Source organism: Capra hircus, chromosome 4 (assembly GCF_001704415.2).
Source record: "Capra hircus breed San Clemente chromosome 4, ASM170441v1, whole genome shotgun sequence".
Lineage (NCBI taxonomy): Eukaryota > Metazoa > Chordata > Mammalia > Artiodactyla > Bovidae > Capra > Capra hircus.
This window is the reverse complement of record NC_030811.1, coordinates 111,093,239-111,113,696: the sequence shown is the minus strand read 5'-3', so window position 1 is coordinate 111,113,696 and position 20,458 is coordinate 111,093,239. Positions and strand designations below refer to the sequence as shown.

Below are 20,458 nucleotides of genomic sequence, written 5' to 3'. Positions count from 1 at the left end.
CTTTGTTGTTGTTTTGGAAGTGCAACATGAAATACTGGTTCCCAACTACAGCACCTGTCTCCAGTCCTTCTCTATTTTTAAACTTTTCCCATAGTAACAAGAGTGCCTAAGGATTTATATTTGCTAAAAAAGCTGAGCGTTGAAGATTGATGCTTTTGAACTATAGTGTTGGAGAAGACTCTTGAGAGTCCCTTGGACTGCAAGGAGATCCAACTAGTCAATCCTAAAGGAAATCAGTCCTGAATATTCATTGGAAGGACTGATGCTGAAGTTGAAACTCCAATATTTTGTCCACCTGATGCGAAGAACTGACTCATTTGAAAAGACTCTGATACTGGGAAAGACTGAAGGTGGGAGGAGAAGGAGATGAAAGAGGATAAGATGGTTGGATGGCATCACCAACTCAACGGACATGAGTTTGAGCAAGATCCGAGAGTTGGTAATGGAGAGGGAAGCCCGGCGTGCTGCAGTCCATGTGGTTGCAAAGAGTCGGACCCGACTGAGCAACTGAACTTAACTGAACTGAAGAATAGCTGTCTTTATATCTGTATCTCTGAAGGGAGGGTAGAGAGACAACAGAACTAATACACAAAATAGTGCCTGTAATATTTATTATGATGACACTAGAGTGGTAGCCAAAATTTATCATCCCTTAGGAATTCATAAAAAGAGACATGACGTGCATTTCTCTTCTATCCAGTTTCAATTATCTAAGCGCATCCTAAGTTCTCAGTTCTTATTCCAGATACACTGTTCAGAATTTAATTGCACATGAAACAAGTTTTAAAGCTGTTATTTTGTCCATAATCTCATATGCTCCTATCATAGTTAGCGCCCGAGTTAGTTGATCTCTTAAGGCAGCAGTGGTTATTGACAAGTTGTTCTTTTCGGTTTTCCATTTATCAAGTACTCGGTGGACTCTCTCACTTAGTGAAACAGTGCTGAAAAATTTTTAAATAATAATTATTTTAATTATCAGTTAGGAACATTGTTTTAAACTGTATCAATATTGTATATCTAGGTTTTCAACCTAGTTTACCAGAGTGACTAAATTAACCAGTGAAGACAGTCTATATAAAAATTTAGCATAGAGTTTGACACATACATAGTAAGTGAATGTCGGTCCTATGCCAGCCCCTGTTGCCTGTACAACATTGACAATTCAATTAACATTTGATTCTAAGAGAGATTTACTCAAGACCTCAATATAATCGTGGCCTATTTACTGTAGACCAGTGCATTACTGCTTCTGCACTACATGCTTTATAATTTATTTCATGACAACTCTCTCAGGTAAATCTGTTTATTTTACTAGTGGAAAATTGAGGCATACAAAAGTTAGAGGACTTATCCAGGGTCACAAAACTAGTTGGGATTTAGAGCCAAGCAGTCTATCCTCAGAGTACTTCCTCTTAAACTACTGTAACCATATGGATCTCAAACAAATGGTAAACTAAAATCAGTCTTTTATAACAAATGAGAGTTCATGTTAATATGAATGTTTCCGAAGCATGTAATATCAATATGATATAAACCAGAACATGAGAATAGGCTTATACTACATGTTGTCATTTATACATACCTCAATGCAGGCTTATCACTTTCTGAGATTGTCAGGTTTAATTTTTGACACAAAAATTGAAAATTTGTTTCAGTAATATTCTTGGCAATTATCTTGAAGATTTTCGCTAAGATTTTCTCTACAGTGGAACATAAAAGAAAATTTAGGCCATCTGTTTTGAAAAATGTACTCTATTTTGAGTTAATATTATAGCTAGGTTTTTTACTTCTGTGCTCTTATACAATGTATATATCAAACAAAATTGAAAAATAAGTACAGATATACTAACTGAAATTTGAGAAGATAACAAAATAGAAATTTGAACCACTTAGTCCATTTCTTCTAAATTCTGAATAACCCTAAACATAAATAACATAAACGTCAATTTCACATAAAATGTCTATTTAGAAGAATATCATAAGCAACTTCAAAGTGATCATTAAACCCTTTAATTCTTTCAGGATTTGAAACAAATTTAACTCCTTCCTTCAGTTCTGGCTTTTTAATATGCCTCTTTGGGTATTATCCTGAGAAACCAAGTTTAAAACTACTATAAATATGGTATACACACATACATATGCTTGTTTTATATTCACATCATGTATTATGAGTGTTAGTTTTAAAAAAGCTATTAGCTAATATGAACCAGATCCATCTTTCTGTTAACCAAGGTAATTTGAGAATTTTCAAAAACTAGAGATCTGCCACCCCTCTATAGTCATCTCAAATATGTTCAGTGCTTCCTGTTTTAAAATATGTATCCATACCATTAATCACTCAGGCTAGATTGTATGTTAATGATATAATTGAAAAGTCTCCTAAGTGAAATTTTAAGGAAGAGGCCCTATGTTCCTTGTTAATGGCAGAATAAATGTGTCTCCCATGATGACTTCCTCGTCATTCTCTGTGGCGCCAAGCCTGCAGTACGAGGGCCCCATGGGAATAAAGAAGGGAGATAAATGACTTGAATTCTCTTGTTTTTGCTGACTTTGATTTACTGTCATTGCCCGTTGAACTTTCCCTTCCATTGGCTAGAACCACATGAACCTTCTATCCTCGGGAATTTGAGTAACAGAATGTTAACAAGGAAGTTCAGTCATGTAACTTTACAGCCCTTCTCTAAAGTACTGTAACCTAGCAATAACATAGATCTTTAGAAAGGCTTTTTAGAAAAGCTTTGTTTTACAAAAGTAAAGTGAAGTCGCTCAGTCGTGTCCGACTCTTTGCGACCCGTGGACTGTAGCCCACCAAGCTCCTCCATCCATGGGATTCTCCAGGCAAGAATACTGGAGTGGGTTGCCATTTCCTTCTCCAGGGGATCTTTCTGACCCAGGGATAGAACCCAGGTCTCCCACATTGCAGGCAGACGCTTTAACCTGTGCACCACCAGGGAAGTAAACTTACTATTAAATATCCCCTTTTATGATAGCAAAACCAACTTGTATAGGAAGTTAGAGAAAAGAACTGTGACTTTATTGTTTAGGCTCCTTCCATCAATGAGGCCTTCTTCTTGCATAATATTCAGTAAGGTAACCATACATATTGTGGCTTACAGAGGACTGTGCAGTCTTAGTGACCATCTCAACAGATTAAAGGATTATGATGGTATAAACCTCTTGATTACACAGGGTACATAATATAATGATTTGGGGGGATAGTTGTATATATTCTCTTTCCCCAGTTCTGGATCATTCAATTGATTTAATACTTAAAAACTCCATTAAATTGGAGGACAAAAATCTGGATCTATTCTGAGGATTATCAGTGAGTGGCAAACTCAGAGTCCCAGGAAAAAGCTTAGATGTTGGGAACCCAAACCCAGGGAAAGAATGAGACAGTGAAACTTCCATCCAAAGACTTGGAGAAACCAGTCTCTATCTGGTGAAAGGGCATTTAAAGACAATGGACCCACTCTCTGAAGTAATCAGAGAATTAAGTAAGCAGGAATGAAGATTGCCTAAGGATTGCAGACAAGTAATTATAATGGGTCAAGAACTGATTGGCATCAGTGTAAACCTGATTTGTGAACTTCCTTCAAGGCCAAACATGACTTTTGGAACAACTGTATATGGTGATATAGTCCAGAACTGATAAAAATTTCAATATGTAGATTCTCTGAGTCTGGCCACGATCATGATGGCCACAACCTCTTGAAGTGCATCAAGGCTAATAGATGGGGAGCAACTCATCTGTGACTTAAATTTACCTTTTTTTTAATGGTTCAAAATGTAAAGACCTAGATTAAATAAACTCCCAGCCTTCAGAAAAGGGAAGATGATAAATACTTTAATGTCTCTGCCAGACTGAAAACCTCTGATTAAAGCAAATTATTTGTTAATATACACATACCAGAAAATGACTTGTAAGCTAGCTAGTCACTCGCTCATTACCTACCATCTCTTTCATCTGCCCTCTGTAGATAGCGTGCAATAGTATACAACTGTTTTCCTTTACAGATTTCCATTGGTGGTCTCAGCAAAGGGTTATCATCAAAATTTATCTCCTTCAGTGAAAAAAGGTTGTAGATACCACTAGGCAGAACTGAAAGATTATTTCCTAGCAGAAAAAAAAATAATTGAATTATATCCTTTTGTAAAGGAAAACTATGGAGACAAATAACAACCATGTAAAGGACAGGGAGGTCTGGCATGCTGCAGTCCATGGGGTCACGAAGAGTCGGACACAACACGGCAACTGAACAGCAACAACGAAAGGGCGTCTGTGGTGTCTCACTGACGCAATGCCGGAGGAGCCTCACGGTGCTGGCAAACCTCAAGTTCTTACTGTTGTCCACTTGCTAGGAGTGAAAAGGAGGACGTATAGAAACAGGGCAAGGATTCTTTTTTCTCATCGAGAATGACAAAATAAGATAGGAGGCTTTCCTCTTGCAACACCAGAATGGACTTTACAGAGTAAGTGTGATGGTACTTATTTTCAGTAATTTTTAAAAATAAACTTCTTGTTTCCAGGAATTTCAGATTTACAGAAAAGTTGCAGAAATTATATGGAGGTCTTGAATACTTTTCATCTAGTCTTAGTTTTCCCTGATGTTATCATCTCACATTATTATGTTACTTTTTTTTGGCACATCATGCAGTGTGCAGGATCTTCAACCAGGAATTGACCCTGTGCCCTCTACAGTAGAAGCACAGGTATTAACCACTGGACTATCAGGGAAGTCCCCTATGTCACATTTTTAAATCCAAGAAGCTAACGTTGACACAGTGCTATTAAATAAGCTTTGGATGCTTTTGAATTTCATTATATTTCCATCAATGTCCTTTTTCTGTTCCAGTTATCTATTCCAGAACAGCACACTGCATACAGGTATGTCTTCCAGTCGGTGAGAGTTCCTCAGCCTGTCCTTGTTTCTCAAGATCTTAATGGTTTTGTATAGAACTGGTTAGGATTTTGAAGAATATTTCTTAATATGAGTTTGTCTGATATATTTTTTCATAAATAGACTGGGGTTATGGGTTTTTGGAAAGAACACCACAGAGATTGAGTGCTCTCTTCACCTCAGGGATACCTGACATCCACAAGACATCACTGGCATGTTAACCTTGACCCCTTGGCTAACATCGTGTTTGCCAGGTTTCTGCAAGGTAACGTTTTGATTTTCTCCTTTCCTTACTTTGTTCTTTAGAATGGGATTATAAAGTCTAGTCCGTCCTCAAAGAGTGGAGAGTAAGCTCCACTTCCTTAAATGTAATTTTTTCAAAACCATCTTAATCTATTGATAATATAAACTTGACATAAAAAGTAAAACTGTGATTACTGACAGAGAATTTGTAATCATTTCAAGAGGAACTGGCCTAAAGTTTGCCTTTGTGTTATTTGTATATTTTATGGTTATGTTATTTTAGCCAAGAATAAAGGAACCTGGTTCCTTTTAGTGAAGAAAGGTTTTAGAAACCAAGATCTGAGTACTAGGTTGCTCATTGTTTTTTGGAGTATGTGCTGCTTCTGACTTATGTATATTCTCTCTCCCTGATACTACTAGCTCTGGGGAAAACTAGTTACCATGTCTTAAAGGGGCTGACATGGCAGGGAACTCAATTCTGCTGCCAGTAGCCACATAAATAAGTTTTGAAGCAAATCTGCTAGCCTTAATCAAGCCTGTCTGTAGTACCAACCAAGAGGTTGGCTGCCGTTTCATACAAGATTCTGAGACAGAGCAAGTCAGCTAAACACATTCTGGGTTCCTGACCCTCAGAAACTGTGTGAAATAAATATTTTATTAATTTGAGAAGCTAAATTTTGTGGAAATTTGTCACACAGCAAAAGATAACCGATGTAACAGCTACCAGCTGAAAGTACTGAACTGAGATCTAAGGAGCTGCCAACTGCAGGGAAAGAGTTTGCATTTTTAGTCCAGCAACTTAAGTGCCTGATGAAGCAACAATAGCTACCAGAACAAATAACAACTTTCTTTGGACACAGAGAGAATTGATGATAGACTTCAGGATTCAAAACAGAGAAATAAGAAAGTGTGGCTCACTCCCAAGAGAAAAAAACTGACTCAATTGTTGTAGTTAACAATAAAAGAATTTTAAAGCAGCTAACACAATGAAGTTTAAGAATATAAAGAAAGATAGTCTCAAATGATTGAAAAAAGGGAAATCTTGGAGGAGAAGTATAAACTATGAAAAGAAAAATGGCAGTTCTAGAACTGAAAAATTTAGTATCTGAAATTAAAAATTAATTCGACAGATGTAACAGGATAGAGATCATAGACAAGTCAGTAAACGTAAAGGCAGATCAATATGAGATGCTTAAAAGCTGTGTGTGTACACACACACACACACACAGTTTTAAGGATTTGTAAGACAATATGTAAAGATAATTGGAATCTTACAAAGAGAAGAGAGAAAATGAAGCAGAAAAAATTTTTGAAGAAATAGGTTAAAAATCCCCAATTTAGTAAAATATTCAGACCAGAAACAGCAAAATCCAAGCAGTATAAATAAACATGAAAACCACACCTTGAATGAATGTCACAGAAAGTTCAGAATAATCCTCTTAAAAAATCAAGTCCTACACTGAATCAATCCAAAGTTGGAAAGCAATGTCAGAATCAGCTTTTTCATACTTCTGGCATTTACTCCAGGATCTTACAGTTAGTAGGACCCTGCTCGAGGAAGAAAACGGCAGAAGAGTTTTGGTAAGAGAGCACTGTGACTTTTTCACTCATCTCCCTGCCACTCTCCACTTCCCAGGCGGCAGCAGTCAGAGCAGGCTGGGGCAGCCTGCATTCCTGGTACAGCGTGCTGGTATCAGAAATCCAACATAGACTTTGTTCTTTGAATACTGTTCTTTTGCATTTTGACCTGTCTGCTGATTTCCTGACGGACTGGCACAGAGAATGACCTTTGTTTTGCTCCCCCGGCTCAGACTGGAGCAGCCTCCCTGGTGGCAGTTGTTGTCCCGTATAAAGACATACACTGTCTGTCTCCCCCTCCCCCACAAGGGAGGGGAGCAAAGAACAGCAGACAAAGAAAGCAATAGACAAATTCAAAAGCCCAGGAAGGAGAAGGCTGAGGAGGAAGTTTCTTGGGGGAATTAGGGCTCAGAAGGGCCACAGTATATTCTGGGGAAAATGGAATGCAATAAGCATATTCAGAACTAGACACATGCTCAGAAGAAGACTGAGAGAATCCTAGGCTTGCATCTGAGGTGGATTTCTGGGCTTCACACAATCAGGAAAAGACTAAGACAGAGTCATAGGTGGCCTGGCTTAGTGTTAAAGTGCCCTAGCTTAGAGCTAAACTGCAAAGACTGGGAAAATAGTATTTTCTTTTATGGCTCTGGGTATTGAAGGACAGAAGAAAATATCCATACAAATTCTAACCAAAGAGCTGGGGTGGTTTTAGTAATATCAGATAACAAAGACTTTAAGTCAATAACTGTTATAGAAGACAAAGGACAGAATATATTGATAAGAGGATCATTACATCAAGAAGATACAACAATTAAAAGCATGTACAAACCAAACAACAGAGCCCCAAAACATATTGGGCAAATACTGATAGGATTGAAGGGAAAATCTGGTGGTTTTACAATAATAAATGGAAGCTTTAATGCCTCACTTTCAGTAATGGATAGAACATTTAGACAAAAAGTCATTTAGGGGACTTGACCGGCACTATAAAGCAATTAAACCCCGTAGATATACATATAACATTCCAACAGCAGAATACATGTTTTTCTCAAGTACACATAGAACATTCTCCATGATAGACTATATATTAAGGCACAAGACAAGTCTCATTAAGATTGATTCAAAAAAAGCCAAATAGTATATCTTTTTCTGACCACAGTGGAATGGTACTACCAAAAATAATGGAAGGAAAACTGGAAAATTTACTAATTTAAGCAGCATGCCAAATTTAAGCTACCACCGTGTCAAAGGCAGAATCAAAAAGGAAATTATAAAATGCAAAGATAAAATGAAAACACAATAACCAAAAATTATAGATGTAGCAGAAACAGTGCTGAAGATGACATCTATAGCTGAAAATACTAACACTAAAAAAGAATATCAATGTAATTACTTTATATATAAATTAACTAGAAAAATATAAGTAAATTAACCCAAAACTATCAGGAGGAGGAGGAAATAAAGATTGCAAGCATGTTCAGTCAGTCAGTTGTGTCCAACTCTTTGCAACCCCATGGACTGTAGCCCCCCAGGCTCCTCTGTCCATGGAATTTTCCAGGCAAGTATACTAAAGTGGGTGACTATTTGCTACTCCATGGGATCTTCCTGACCCAGAGGTTAAACCCACGTCTCCTGCATCTCCTGTATTGGCAAGCGGATCCTTTACCACTGAGCCACTGGGAATTTTTAGAGCAGATATAAATGAAATAGAGAATCAACAAAACTAAAAGCTGGTTCTTTGAAAACATCAACAAAATTGATAAGTTTAGTTCAATGGACTAAGGAAAAAGAAAGATTCAAATTACTAAAATCAGAAATGAAAGTAGAAACATTACTACTGATTCTACAGAAGTAAAAGTTTATAGAGTACTATGACCATTATTATACCAGCAAACTGGATAATCTAGAGGAAATGGACAAATACCTAGAAACACAAAACCTGCCAAGGCTAAACCATGGAGAAAGATGGAAAATCTGAATAGATCTATGGCTAGAAAGAAGACAGAAGCAGTAATCAAATATCCTCCAACAAAGAAGAACCCTACACCTTGTGGCTTCACTGGTGAATTCTAACAAATATTTAAAGAACATCTAATGCCAATCCTCAAACTCTTCCAAAAAATTGAAGAGGACAGAACACTTCATAACTCATTTCATGAAGCTACCGTCACCCTGATACCAAAGCCAGAAAAAGACACTTCAGGAATGAAGACTACAGATCAAGATCCTTTTTGCACAAATCCTCAGCAAAATAAGAGCAAATGAAATCTAACAAAATATTAAAAGGATTATACACTATTGTGAGGTGGGATTTATCTTGAAATGCAAGGATGGTACGATATAAGAAAATCAATCAGTGTAACCTGATATTAAGAGAAAAAAGAAAAAAACTCACGATTCTCTCAATGATACAGAAAAGTCATTTGACAAAATTCAATACCATTTTGTTATTAAAAACAATCATATTTGTGTGTTTTTCTAATACTAGTCCTTCAAAATACATGAATAAAATTGATAATTAAAGCAAAAATCATACAAATTCCACAGTCCTACTTGTAGATTTTAATGCCTCTCCAAAGCAACTAATACAAGACAGTATACCAATAAAGACAGAATATTCCAACAAGATTATCAACCAGTACTTATATGATATTTATAAAAGACTGTACCTAACACTTGCAGAATATGCTTTTTTAAAGTATGTGGTATGATTATCAAGGATGGGGAAAATGGGTAGAAAAAAGATACACACCAATTTCAGTACAGTGGTTACTTGTAGTTTGGTTGTTGTTGTTTAGTTGCTGAGTCATGTCTGACTCTGCAACCGCATGGACGTTAGCCCGCCAGCCTCCTCTGTCCATGGGATTTCCCAAGCAAGAATACTGGAGTGGGGTGCCATTTCTTTCTCCAGGGGATCTTTCCTACCCGAGATTGAACCTGCGTCTCCTGCACTGGCAGTGGATTTTTACCAGTGACCCACCTGGCCCTACTTCTAGTCTGGGGAGAAGTACAAAAGAAGTTTCGATTCTGTTTTATTTCTTAACAGTCAAAAATATCTCAAGTGTACATGTATCCCCTTTTATGGCTGATTCATGTTGAGCTTTGACAGAAAACAACACAGTTCTGTAAAGCAATTATCCTTCCATAAATAATTAATTTTAAAAAAAGAAGGAAAAAAAATCTCAAGTGAATGATTCCTTATAGCTGAGAGTAAGCATATAGGTGTTTTTTTCTGTAAGCTTGAAATACTTTATAATAAAAATTAAGAAAAATACTAGCCTAGCTTTGAGAATTCTTATATTTTTAGAATGACTTACTTTTGTTGTTGTAATCGAAGTGATTTACTTTGTAAAAGACTGTAAGATATTAGATTACTATAGGGTGTAGGAGTGGGCTCAGGGTAGCCAGCAGGAAAGGAAAATAGAGAAAATGCTGACCTAAGGTTGTGTGTGGCGAGGGAAAGTGAGGTCAGGTTCACAAAGGGAAGAAATACTCAGTGATTAGGATAGGCAGAGAAGACAGAAAATAAATGAAAATATGTTCAGGTTCCCCAGCTAGATCATAACCTCTTCCAGGGAAGGAACTGGACATTAGGCTTTGCTCTTGTTCTCTGTATGTGCAGTAGCCACTTCCTTCCGATGGGCACTTAATACATGGGGTTGATTGTTTGCCATTCTGTCTTGTCAGCAGAATTTGCAACCTAGAAACTAAAACTCAACTTATTGATAATGCTTATTGATTATACTTGACACTCACCACTCAAGTTTAGCTGCTGGAGAGCATTTAAAGATAGAAAAGATGGTGGCAGAGATCTTATTTGATTGTTGTCTGCGTTTAGACTAACCAGACTTCTCAGTTCTCCTATATTTGTTGGCATTTCTCTGATTGCATTATTTGAGATATCAAGTCCTTTAAGTTTAGTCATATTAGACAGCTCTTCTGGAAGTCTTGTTAGCTGTAACAAAGGTTAAACAGTTATATTTTTAATAAATATTTATATGATGAAAACTTTTTCTGAAATAAAAGAGGAAAGATTTTTTGTTTGTTTCAAAAAAGGAGATATTTTCACTATGTCACAAAGTCTTTGTGACTCCCTTCCTTAATAAAACCCACGACAAATTGTGTAACATCCAAATATCTCCTCCATCTGACCAATGCTGCCTATTCAACCCTGTGGCTTACTAACTACTTTTTTCACTCTCCCAACACTTGATGTTCAGTGCCACCTTATCCCTTCTGTCCCTAAAGCTTACCCTGCTTTGATTTCTTCTCCCTGAAGTCTTTCTAAACTATTCTCTTCCATATTTCATCTCTTTCCTCCTACTCGCATCAACAGAGCTTTTTATTAATCCCTTGTGTATGTAGTCTCCTTGGATTTTTAAATGACATAATATATGTTTTATAGTTTTTTGAAAAGAGTAGAGTGAAAAAGTTGGCTTAAAGCTCAACATTCAGAAAACGAAGATCATGGCATCTGGTCCCATCACTTCATGGGAAATAGATGGGGGAAACAATGGAAACAGTGTCAGACTTTATTTTGGAGGGCTCCAAAATCACTGCAGATGGTGACAGCAGCCATGAAATTAAAAGACGCTTACTCCTTGGAAGGGAAGTTATGACCAACCTAGATAGCATATTCCAAAGCAGAGACATTACTTTGCCAACAAAGGTCCGTCTAGTCAAGGCTATGGTTTTTCCAGTGGTCATGTATCGATGTGAGAGTTGGACTGTGAAGAAAGCTGAGCACCAAAGAATTAATGCTTTTGAACTGTGGTGTTGGAGAAGACTCTTGAGAGTCCCTTGGACTGCAAGGAGATCCAACCAATCCATTCTAAAGGAGATCAGTCCTGGGTGTTCTTTGGAAGGACTGATGCTAAAGCTGAAACTCCAGTACTTTGGCCACCTCATGCGAAGAGTTGACTCATTGGAAAAAGACTGTGATGCTGGGAGGGATTGGGGGCAGGAGGAAAAGGGGACGACAGAGGATGAGATGGCTGGATGGCATTACCGACTCAATGGATGTGAGTTTGAGTGAACTCCAGGAGTTGGTGATGGACAGGGAGGCCTGGCGTGCTGCAATTCATGGGGTCACAAAGAGTCAGACACGACTGAGCAACTGAACTGACTGACTGACTGAATACATGTTCCCAATCATGATACATTTCGAGTAAGTGCTCAGTAAATTCCTTGTAATAGACACACACAGTTTGGCAATGTAGCTTCAAATGAAAATTCCTAGTACAAAAAGTATTGCAAAGTAACAGGAATTAAGATACTCTGCTAAGGCAAAGAAGAAATATGCATCTTCAGAAAAAATAAAGTCATCACAAGTGGCTTCTGAAATAGAGGAAGTCCTGTGAGTGAAAAAAAGTGTTTTGAATATGTGGGTCCCTCAAAAAAAATCAGACAACAAGGTAAATACTACATATGGAACTCAGTGTTCTTCTATGTATAAAAGAAGCATAATAGATGATCCTAACTTCAGGGAGATTAAAATTCAGTTTGGGAACAAAATGTATGTGTGTGCATGCTCAGTCACTTCAGTTGTGTCCGACTCTTTGCAGTCCTGTGGACCCTTTGCAACCCTGTAGCCTGATATTCATCTCCTCTGTCCATGGGATTCTCCAGGCAAGAATACTGGAGTGGGTTGCCGTGCCCTCCTCCAGGGCATCTTCCTGACCCAGGAACCAAACCCGCATCTCTTCTCCTGCATTGGCAGGTGGGTTCTTTACCACTAGTGCCACCTGGGAAGCCCAAAATATCCACATATGAAACAAACAGAAATCAGCACTAATCAATAAGTAATTCAGTGCCAAAATAATGTTTACGATAATATAGACAGAGAATTTAGGGAATGTATATCAGCATAAATCAGAGAACAAAAAAGAAGCTTCATGTAGCAGGTGGGACTCAAATGGCCTTTTGAGAATGAACAGGATTGAATAGAAGTTACAGGACACTTGCGGTGCTTCCCTGGTGGCTCAGACGGTACAGCATCTGCCTACAATGCGGGAGACCTGGGTTCGATCCACTCCAGCACTCTTGCCCGGAAAATCCCATGGATGGAGCCTGGTAGGCTACAGTCCATGGGGTCGAAAAGAGTTGGACACGACTGAGCTTCACTTCACTTCTTCACTTCAGGCAAGACAAATATCACGCATAAAAATGGCCAAGTAAAGAGGTGATAGGAAGCAGGAGATATCTTTAGAGAAGGAATATGGAACGAGCCTCTGGCAAGACTTGAAATCTGGTCCTATTGGGAGGAATCTGATCAACACAAATAGCTAGGTCTACAATTTCACATTCCTTCAAACAAATCTTGAAGAACTTGCTCAGCATTTCTTAGAGGAAGTGCCTCAGAACTGTGTGATGAGAGAGCTACTCTGAAAGGAAAATTCCTGTTGAGCTTCCTTCACTCAGCGAAATAAAAGCCCTGTAATTAACCTGATTCCTGTTCTTCAGATGACTGTTCAGTGAATATATGCTGTTCTATAGATTAATCTTTTGAGTATATTACCTTCACCCCAAAAGGGTTATCAAAGTGATCTTTCCAATGATAGAGGATCTTCCTTTTGAGAGGAGTTTTGATATATCATTTTTCTCATTTGGTGACCTTCAAATTGATGTTTTGATGACTTGGAATGGTGTCTCTGGCAACCATCCACCCATCCAAGGAATCTAGATTCCCAAGAATGGCCCTGTGAAATGAAGGCTGATAGTTTTGACGAGTCCTGAGAAAAGGAAGGAGACAGAATCAAAGAGAATAGCAGAAGTTTCCCAGAGTAGTCTAGGCATGAACTGAGCAATGAGCACGGACCGGGATGGAGCCAGTGACACTGGAAAATCAGAGAGAGGATCCAAGAGCTTTTTCAGAGGAAAAGTGAAATTGCTTTGGTGTAAGATTCAGTATGACTGGTGATGTTTCCATGATTTCTAGATTGGCAGGTCAGAAGAAAGTGGCATCACAAACAGAAATGGGGAAATTTTGAAGGGATTTGCATTAGAAAGAAAGGTGAGTTTGATTTTGAAGTTATATTGAGTTTGAGACAATAGAAGAATAGGAGAACAGAGAATATCCGGGGAATCTGTGATACTAGTGCACTGGTGAAAGATTAGCTCCAGATATGTGGATCTGAGAGTTATGTGCATGCTGAGGTCTAGGAAGCAGTTAATAAAAAAGAGAAAATTAAAGACACAACCTTGTAGATTTCCATAGTAAGGTATAGGAAGAGAAAGACAGGATTATAAATCAGCCAAGGAATTAGTTGATGATTATGGTACAGAACTAAATACGTGTCTTTTAGTATAAGAGAAACTTTTAAAACATAACATGTATTATTATTCATTCCATCTCAGTTCAGTTCAGTTCAATCGCTCAGTCGTGTCCGACTCTCTGCAACCCCATGAATCGCAGCATGCCAGGCCTCCCTGTCCATCACCAACTCCCAGAGTTCACTCAGACTCAGGTCCATCGAGTCAGTGATGCCATCCAGCCATCTCATCCTCGGTCGTCCCCTTCTCCTCCTGCTCCCAATCCCTCCCAGCATCAGAGTCTTTTCCAATGAGTCAACTCTTCGCATGAGGTGGCCAAAGTACTGGAGTTTCAGCTTTAGCATCAGTCCTTCCAAAGAAATCCCAGGGCTGATCTCCTTCAGAATGGATTGGATGGATCTCCTTGCAGTCCAAGGGACTCTCAAGAGTCTTCTCCAACACCACAGTTCAAAAGCATCAGTTCTTCGGCACTCAGCTTTCTTCACAGTCCAACTCTCACATCCATACATGACCACTGGAAAAACCATAGCCTTGACTAGATGGACTTTTGTTGGCAAAGTAACGTCTCTGCTTTTCAATATGCTATCTAGGTTGGTCATAACTTTCCTTCCAAGGAGTAAGTGTCTTTTAATTTCATGGTTGCAGTCACCATCTGCAGTGATTTTGGAGCCCAAAAAATAAAGTCTGACACTGTTTCTACTGTTTCCCCATCTATTTCCCATGAAGTGATGGGACCAGATGCCATGATATTCGTTTTCTGAATGTTGAGCTTTAAGCCAACTTTTCACTCTCTACTTTCACTTTCATCAAGAGGCTTTTTAGTTCCTCTTCACTTTTGCCATAATCAAATCCCTTATGATTATACAGTGGAAGTGAGAGATAGATTTAAGGGACTAGATCTGATAGATAGAGTGCCTGATGAACTATGGACTGAGGTTCATGACATTGTACAGGAGACAGGGATCAAGATCATCCCCATGGAAAAGAAATGCAAAACAGCAAAATGGCTGTCTGGGGAGGCCTTACAAATAGCTGTGAAAAGAAGAGAAGTGAAAAGCAAAGGAGAAAAGGAGAGATATAAGCATCTGAATGCAGAGTTCCAAAGAATAGCAAGAAGAGATAAGAAAGCCTTCCTCAGTGATCAATGCAAAGAAATAGAGGAAAACAACAGAATGGGAAAGACTAGAGATCTCTTCAAGAAAATTAGAGATACCAAGGGAACATTTCATGCAAAGATGGGCTCAATAAAGGACAGAAATGGTATGGACCTAACAAAAGCAGAAGATATTAAGAAGAGGTGGCAAGAATACACAGAAGAACTGTACAAACTTAAGCAAGTATTTTCTGGAGTAGTCTTTCTGGAAATTGTATATATAGCTGCTGCTGCTGCTGCTAAGTTGCTTCAGTCATGTCTGACTCTTTGCGACCCCATAGACGGCAGCACACGAGGCTCCCCCATCCCTGGGGTTCTCCAGGCAAGAACACTGGAGTGGGTTGCCATTTCCTTCTCCAGTATATATAGCAGATAGGTTTAAAAAGTCAAATAACTTTGGGAAATGTAGGTTAAATAGAGATAAACCAATCTCTTTGTGCAGGACACTTGAGGGCTTTTAATATGCTGAATGCATTGTGATTCTCTAAGAGCCCAGTGCTTCTCAAAGCTCATGGGCCTAGCATTTTTCAGTAACAGACTCTGGAAAATCTTGGGCTTCACTTGTGGCTCAGACGGTAAAGAATTTGCCTGGAATCTTCTGGGAGACCCGGGTTTGAGGCCTGGGTCAGAAAGATCCCCTGGAGGAGGAGCTGGCAACCCACTCCAGTATTCTTGCCTGAACAGAGGAGCAAGAATTCCGTGGACGGAGGAGCCTGGTGGGCTCTAGTCCATAAGGTTGCAAAGAGTTGGACACATGACACGTACTAGGAAATCTTGCTGTCCATAAGAGTCCCCTGTGACCTGTGTGACTTATGAAAGTCGCTCAGTTGTGTCTGACTCTTTGTGACCTCATGGACTATACAGTCCATGGAGTTCTCCAGGCCAGAATACTGGAATGGGTAGCCTTTACTTTCTCCAGGGGATCTTCCCAACCCAGGGATTAAACCCAGGTCTCCTGCATTGCAGGCGAATTCTTTACCAGCTGAGCCACCAGGGAAGCCCAAGAATACTGGAGTGGGTGGCCTGTCCCCTCTCCAGATAATAGTCCCAGCCTCTGTCAAATTAATTTGACTGTGGCAGTCAAAGATAGCTAGGTAATAGCTGTGTCCTTTTCACTTGTTTACTGAGATCTTAATATATAAATCAGATCTTAATATATAAATCAAATTCTTTGATTTTTAAAAAATATTTCCATAAAATTAAGTCAGTGTTGAGTAACCTGAAATGCTGTGAGAACATTTATACCCATGGATCTAGCAGTTCTTTAGGGGAAATTCCATAGGGAAATAGTAAAATATGAAAAGGCTACATTTATGAAGTAGTTCATCATAGCATTATTTATGATGATGAAAAATTAAAACATCACAGAATGCTTAACAATGGAGGATTATTTACACATATCATGCATTGGTTATAATAATTATTGGGAAGATTATGTTCTGGGTAAATTCTTATATGTTAAGTGAAAATAGAAGACTTTAAAATTGAGTATACAGTATTTCCACAATTGCTTATAAAATCATATAAATAAGGAAAAGCAAAAGTAAGTTGTATCAATATATGTCCAGTAGTTATATTGTGATGGTATGCTTCTGGAATTTATTTTTACTTCTTTTTTGTCAATTTTTCAAATTTTCAATAATGTGTTTATGTTACATCTGTAAGTTAAGTGAAAATAAATCTATAAATTTGTCACCTTTAATTACTTGGTATTTCATTTTAATGAAATGTTTTCCTGTTAAACTCTTGTGTTGAAAAGTTTATTTGTAAGCCATGTTTGAGGTTAAAAAATAAAATATTCCAGCTAAATTAAACACACACACACTGCAGCTTAGATTCTGATCCCCTCAGCCCTCCCTTCCCCACAAAGCCCAAGCTATCTGTCTCTTACCTTTTTCCCATTTATCTGGCTTATATTCAATTCTTCCAGTGACTGAAGGTGGCAAAGTTCAACAGGAAAATATATAAATTGATTGTTTGAGATGTTTAATTTCTGGATTCCTTTTAAGTTACAGATCTCTGAAGGTATAGTCTGTATTTGGTTTTCGGAAAGATCAAGTACTCGCAAATTGTCTAAAGCACACACTTCTGTGGGGAAAGTTTCCAACTTATTATAGCATAAAATAAGAACATGGAGTGATACCATGTTGGAAATAGAAGGAGGAATTTTCCTTATTTTGTTTTTACCAAGATCCAGGTATTCAAGATTAATAAGAGAACATAAGTGCTCAGAAAATATAAGGAGTTTGTTTTCATTCAATTCTAAATGAAGCAGTTGTTTATTGAAAGATATGTCTACAGGTATTTCTGAAATATAATTTCCAGTGAAACTCAAATAATAAAGAGAATCTAAAGCACACAAACCTAGTGGAAAATACATTATTTTATTATAACTCAATTCAACTTTAGCTATGTTTTTGCAGTTTTTTATTTCAATTGGAAAATCTGTGATAAAATTTCCTGAAAATTCTAGGCTGAACATATTATTAAGATGTGAAATATATTCAGGTATTTTCACTAGATAATTTCTGTTTATATGGAGTTTTCTTAAATTTTTAAGCTTATGGATGTTCTTAGGAAGTTCTGTTAATTTATTATCACTAAGACTAAGGCATTCCAACATTGCACAGTGGGAAATGTTCTCTGGCATGTCTTTCAATAAATTTTTATCAAGCATTAGAATCCTAAGTTCCTTAAAATTCTCAATTTTGTTTGAAATAACTTCCAATTTATTGTCTGTCAGTTGGAGTTCTTTCATTTTGAGCAATAAAAAAATTTCCACAGCCAAAAAAGTAAGTTTATTGTGATCCAGTAAAAGCTTTTCTAAATTTTTAAGCTCCTTAATTTCTTTTGGCAAACTGTTTATCAGGTTTCCAGTAAGATTTAGTGAAATTAACTTGGGAAGGAAGCACAAAGCTTTAGGAAATATTGTTAACTGATTATATTCCAGATTAAGAGCCCTCAAGTTTTTCAAACTAGACAGGGCATCTGGTATATGTCTTAACTTATTTTTAGCCAAATTTAAAATTTCCAAGTTTTTAAGACTTTCCAAGCCAGAAGGAAAATCCTCAATGCAATTGTTATTTAAAAATAGTTCCCTGATATTCCCAAGCTGTGATATTTCTTTAGGTATATGTGATATTTGATTGTAGCTGACATTTAGTAGTTTTAAATTATTAAGTAACTGAATTTCAGATGGAAGTGTTGATAGCCCATTTTTTTGTATGGATAGAATTTCAAGTCCTAGCATATCCCTTGAGTCTGCCCCTTTAAAACTTTTGATTTCATTCTCATCTAAATACAGATATTTTACATACTGGACTTTTAAAATGTCCTTAGGGAATTCTTGTAAACCCCTGGCTTTGAGGTTAACTGTAAAGTTATCTGATGGGAAGCCAGATCCTTCCTGATTTTCTTCAGAGAGTTGTGGACTAATTTTTCCTAATGTTTCATGAGAGAGGGAGTCAACAAAAGCCTGATATTCAGCCCTCATCTCGGTTTCTGATAATGATGAACTTTGTGAAATTCCAGTTTTTGACTGCAGGCTGTCATATGTAGCAATTGTTTCAGAAAATTGGAGAGTTTTCCTTTGTTCTTCATTTTTCTTAGACTTACTTCCAGAGGAGGATGTTGATGTATCATCATGTATAGCAAATGTGTTCTTTCTAGGATGCTTTTCATAAATTTGGTTGGAAGATGTCTCATCAAAATCTTCCTTTGACAAGTTTGATGTTTCTTTAGTAAGTCCAGATTCCTCCACTGACCGTGATCTAGATTCTTTTCTAAATTGACTAATGATATCCTCTAGCTCTTCTGAAGTACGCTTCTTTTCAGACATCTTATTTGTGGGTATATTTTATACCAATATAAGATTGTAACTCAGTTATAATTTTCATGTTTAATTTTTTCCTTTGAACCTACAAAACAAACGTTGATTTAAGAGATATAATAAAGATGTTAAAGTTACAAAAGAATTTTAATACAATAATTTTTATTCTGTAATGAATAATTTCATAATCATTAACAGACATTTATAATTAATATATAATTACTGGCTAAAGACAGTTTATTGATTGGATGCATTTATCACATGATACTCTTATAGAAAGGAATAAAAATATCAAAGAAAATGAGAAAGGACGCATAAGGGAATGAAAGAACTCAAGTTTTTGGAAGACAGGGTGTAGCCAGAGACTCCCTCATGCCACAGGCAGAGACTATCACTCTCATTGTGGCTTTGTTTACATATGGTAGGTTTACACCTGGTATTGAAGTATCTTGTCCCAACAAATTCTTGCGTATGACAGTTCTCCAACAGGTTACAGTAAAATGTCTTAAGGAAGGGGGGATGCTTTCAATGCAAGTAAACTAGAGGTAAAACCACCTTTTTAAGGATTAATGCCTGACTTTAAGTCTTTCGTGTAACTCTTAAGGAACCTCCACAGCTAGGGACCAACCTCCTCAAGAGGTTTGAATTTGATCTCTGTAGGTCCCTCTGTCAAGTTTATGGGTTTTAACAACCCAATCTGCATCCCCAGGGGTGGTAGCTGCTGCTTATATCTATTGTCTCTGTTGCTACCGTCTCACCTTTACCTTTTCAGTACTCCAATACTTGTCTACACAACTCCCTATATTAACAAATTATTATTATTATTATTATTAATTGAAATATGGTTGATTTATAGTATTGTGTTAGTTTCAGGTGTACAGCAAAGTGATTCAGTAATATTTTTGCAGGTTATTTTCCACTATAGGTTATTACAAGATATTGAATATAGTTCCCTGTGATGCAGTAAATCCATGTTGCTTATCTATTTTATGTATAGCACTTTGTATCTGTTAGTCCCATACTCCTCTAATTTATCTCCCTCTGCCACCTTTCCCCTTTGGTAACCATAAGTTTGTTTTTTGATGCCTGTGAGTCTATTTCTGTTTTGTATATATATTTGTTGGTATTTTTTTTCAGATTCCTCATGTAAGTGATACCATATAATACTTGTCTTTATCTGACTTGCTTCTCTAAGAATAATATTCTCTTGGTCCATCATGTTTCGGCAACTGGTGATATTTCATTCTTTTTTGTGGCTAAGTGTTATTCCATCACTCACACACGCACCGCATCTTAAGGGAGTCATCTGCTGATGAGTTCCATGTCTTGGCTATTTAAGTAGTGCTTCCGTGAACATTGGAGTGTGTGTATCTTTTTAATTAGAGTTTTCATTTTTTCCAGATATATACCCAGGAATGGAATTGCTGGATTATGTGGTAGCTATCTTTTAAGACACCTCCCTACTGTTTTCCATAGCAGCTG

The 20,458-nt window shown here is 37.4% G+C and overlaps 1 protein-coding gene across 1 annotated transcript; it reads right to left on the bottom strand.

Moving 5' to 3' along the window:
• On the bottom strand, positions 503-19,057 carry LRRD1 (leucine rich repeats and death domain containing 1). Its single transcript, XM_005678910.3, has 5 exons — positions 17,039-19,057; positions 10,479-10,677; positions 3,956-4,117; positions 1,583-1,700; positions 503-941 (listed from the first exon to the last, which is right to left on the bottom strand). The coding sequence occupies exons 1-5, from the start codon at positions 18,983-18,985 to the stop codon at positions 755-757; spliced, it is 2,613 nt and encodes an 870-aa protein (XP_005678967.2). The 5' UTR covers positions 18,986-19,057; the 3' UTR covers positions 503-754.

Coding starts and splice junctions, on each gene's coding strand:
- LRRD1 (XM_005678910.3), bottom strand. CDS start 18,985: ATGTCTGAAAAGAAGCGTACTTCAGAAGAGCTAGAGGATATCATTAGT. Junction 4,118..10,478: donor CCAGCAGCTAAACTTGAGTG/GTGAGTGTCAAG, acceptor TTTTTCTGCTAG/GAAATAATCTTTCAGTTCTG. Junction 1,701..3,955: donor GAGGGCAGATGAAAGAGATG/GTAGGTAATGAG, acceptor GTTCCACTGTAG/AGAAAATCTTAGCGAAAATC.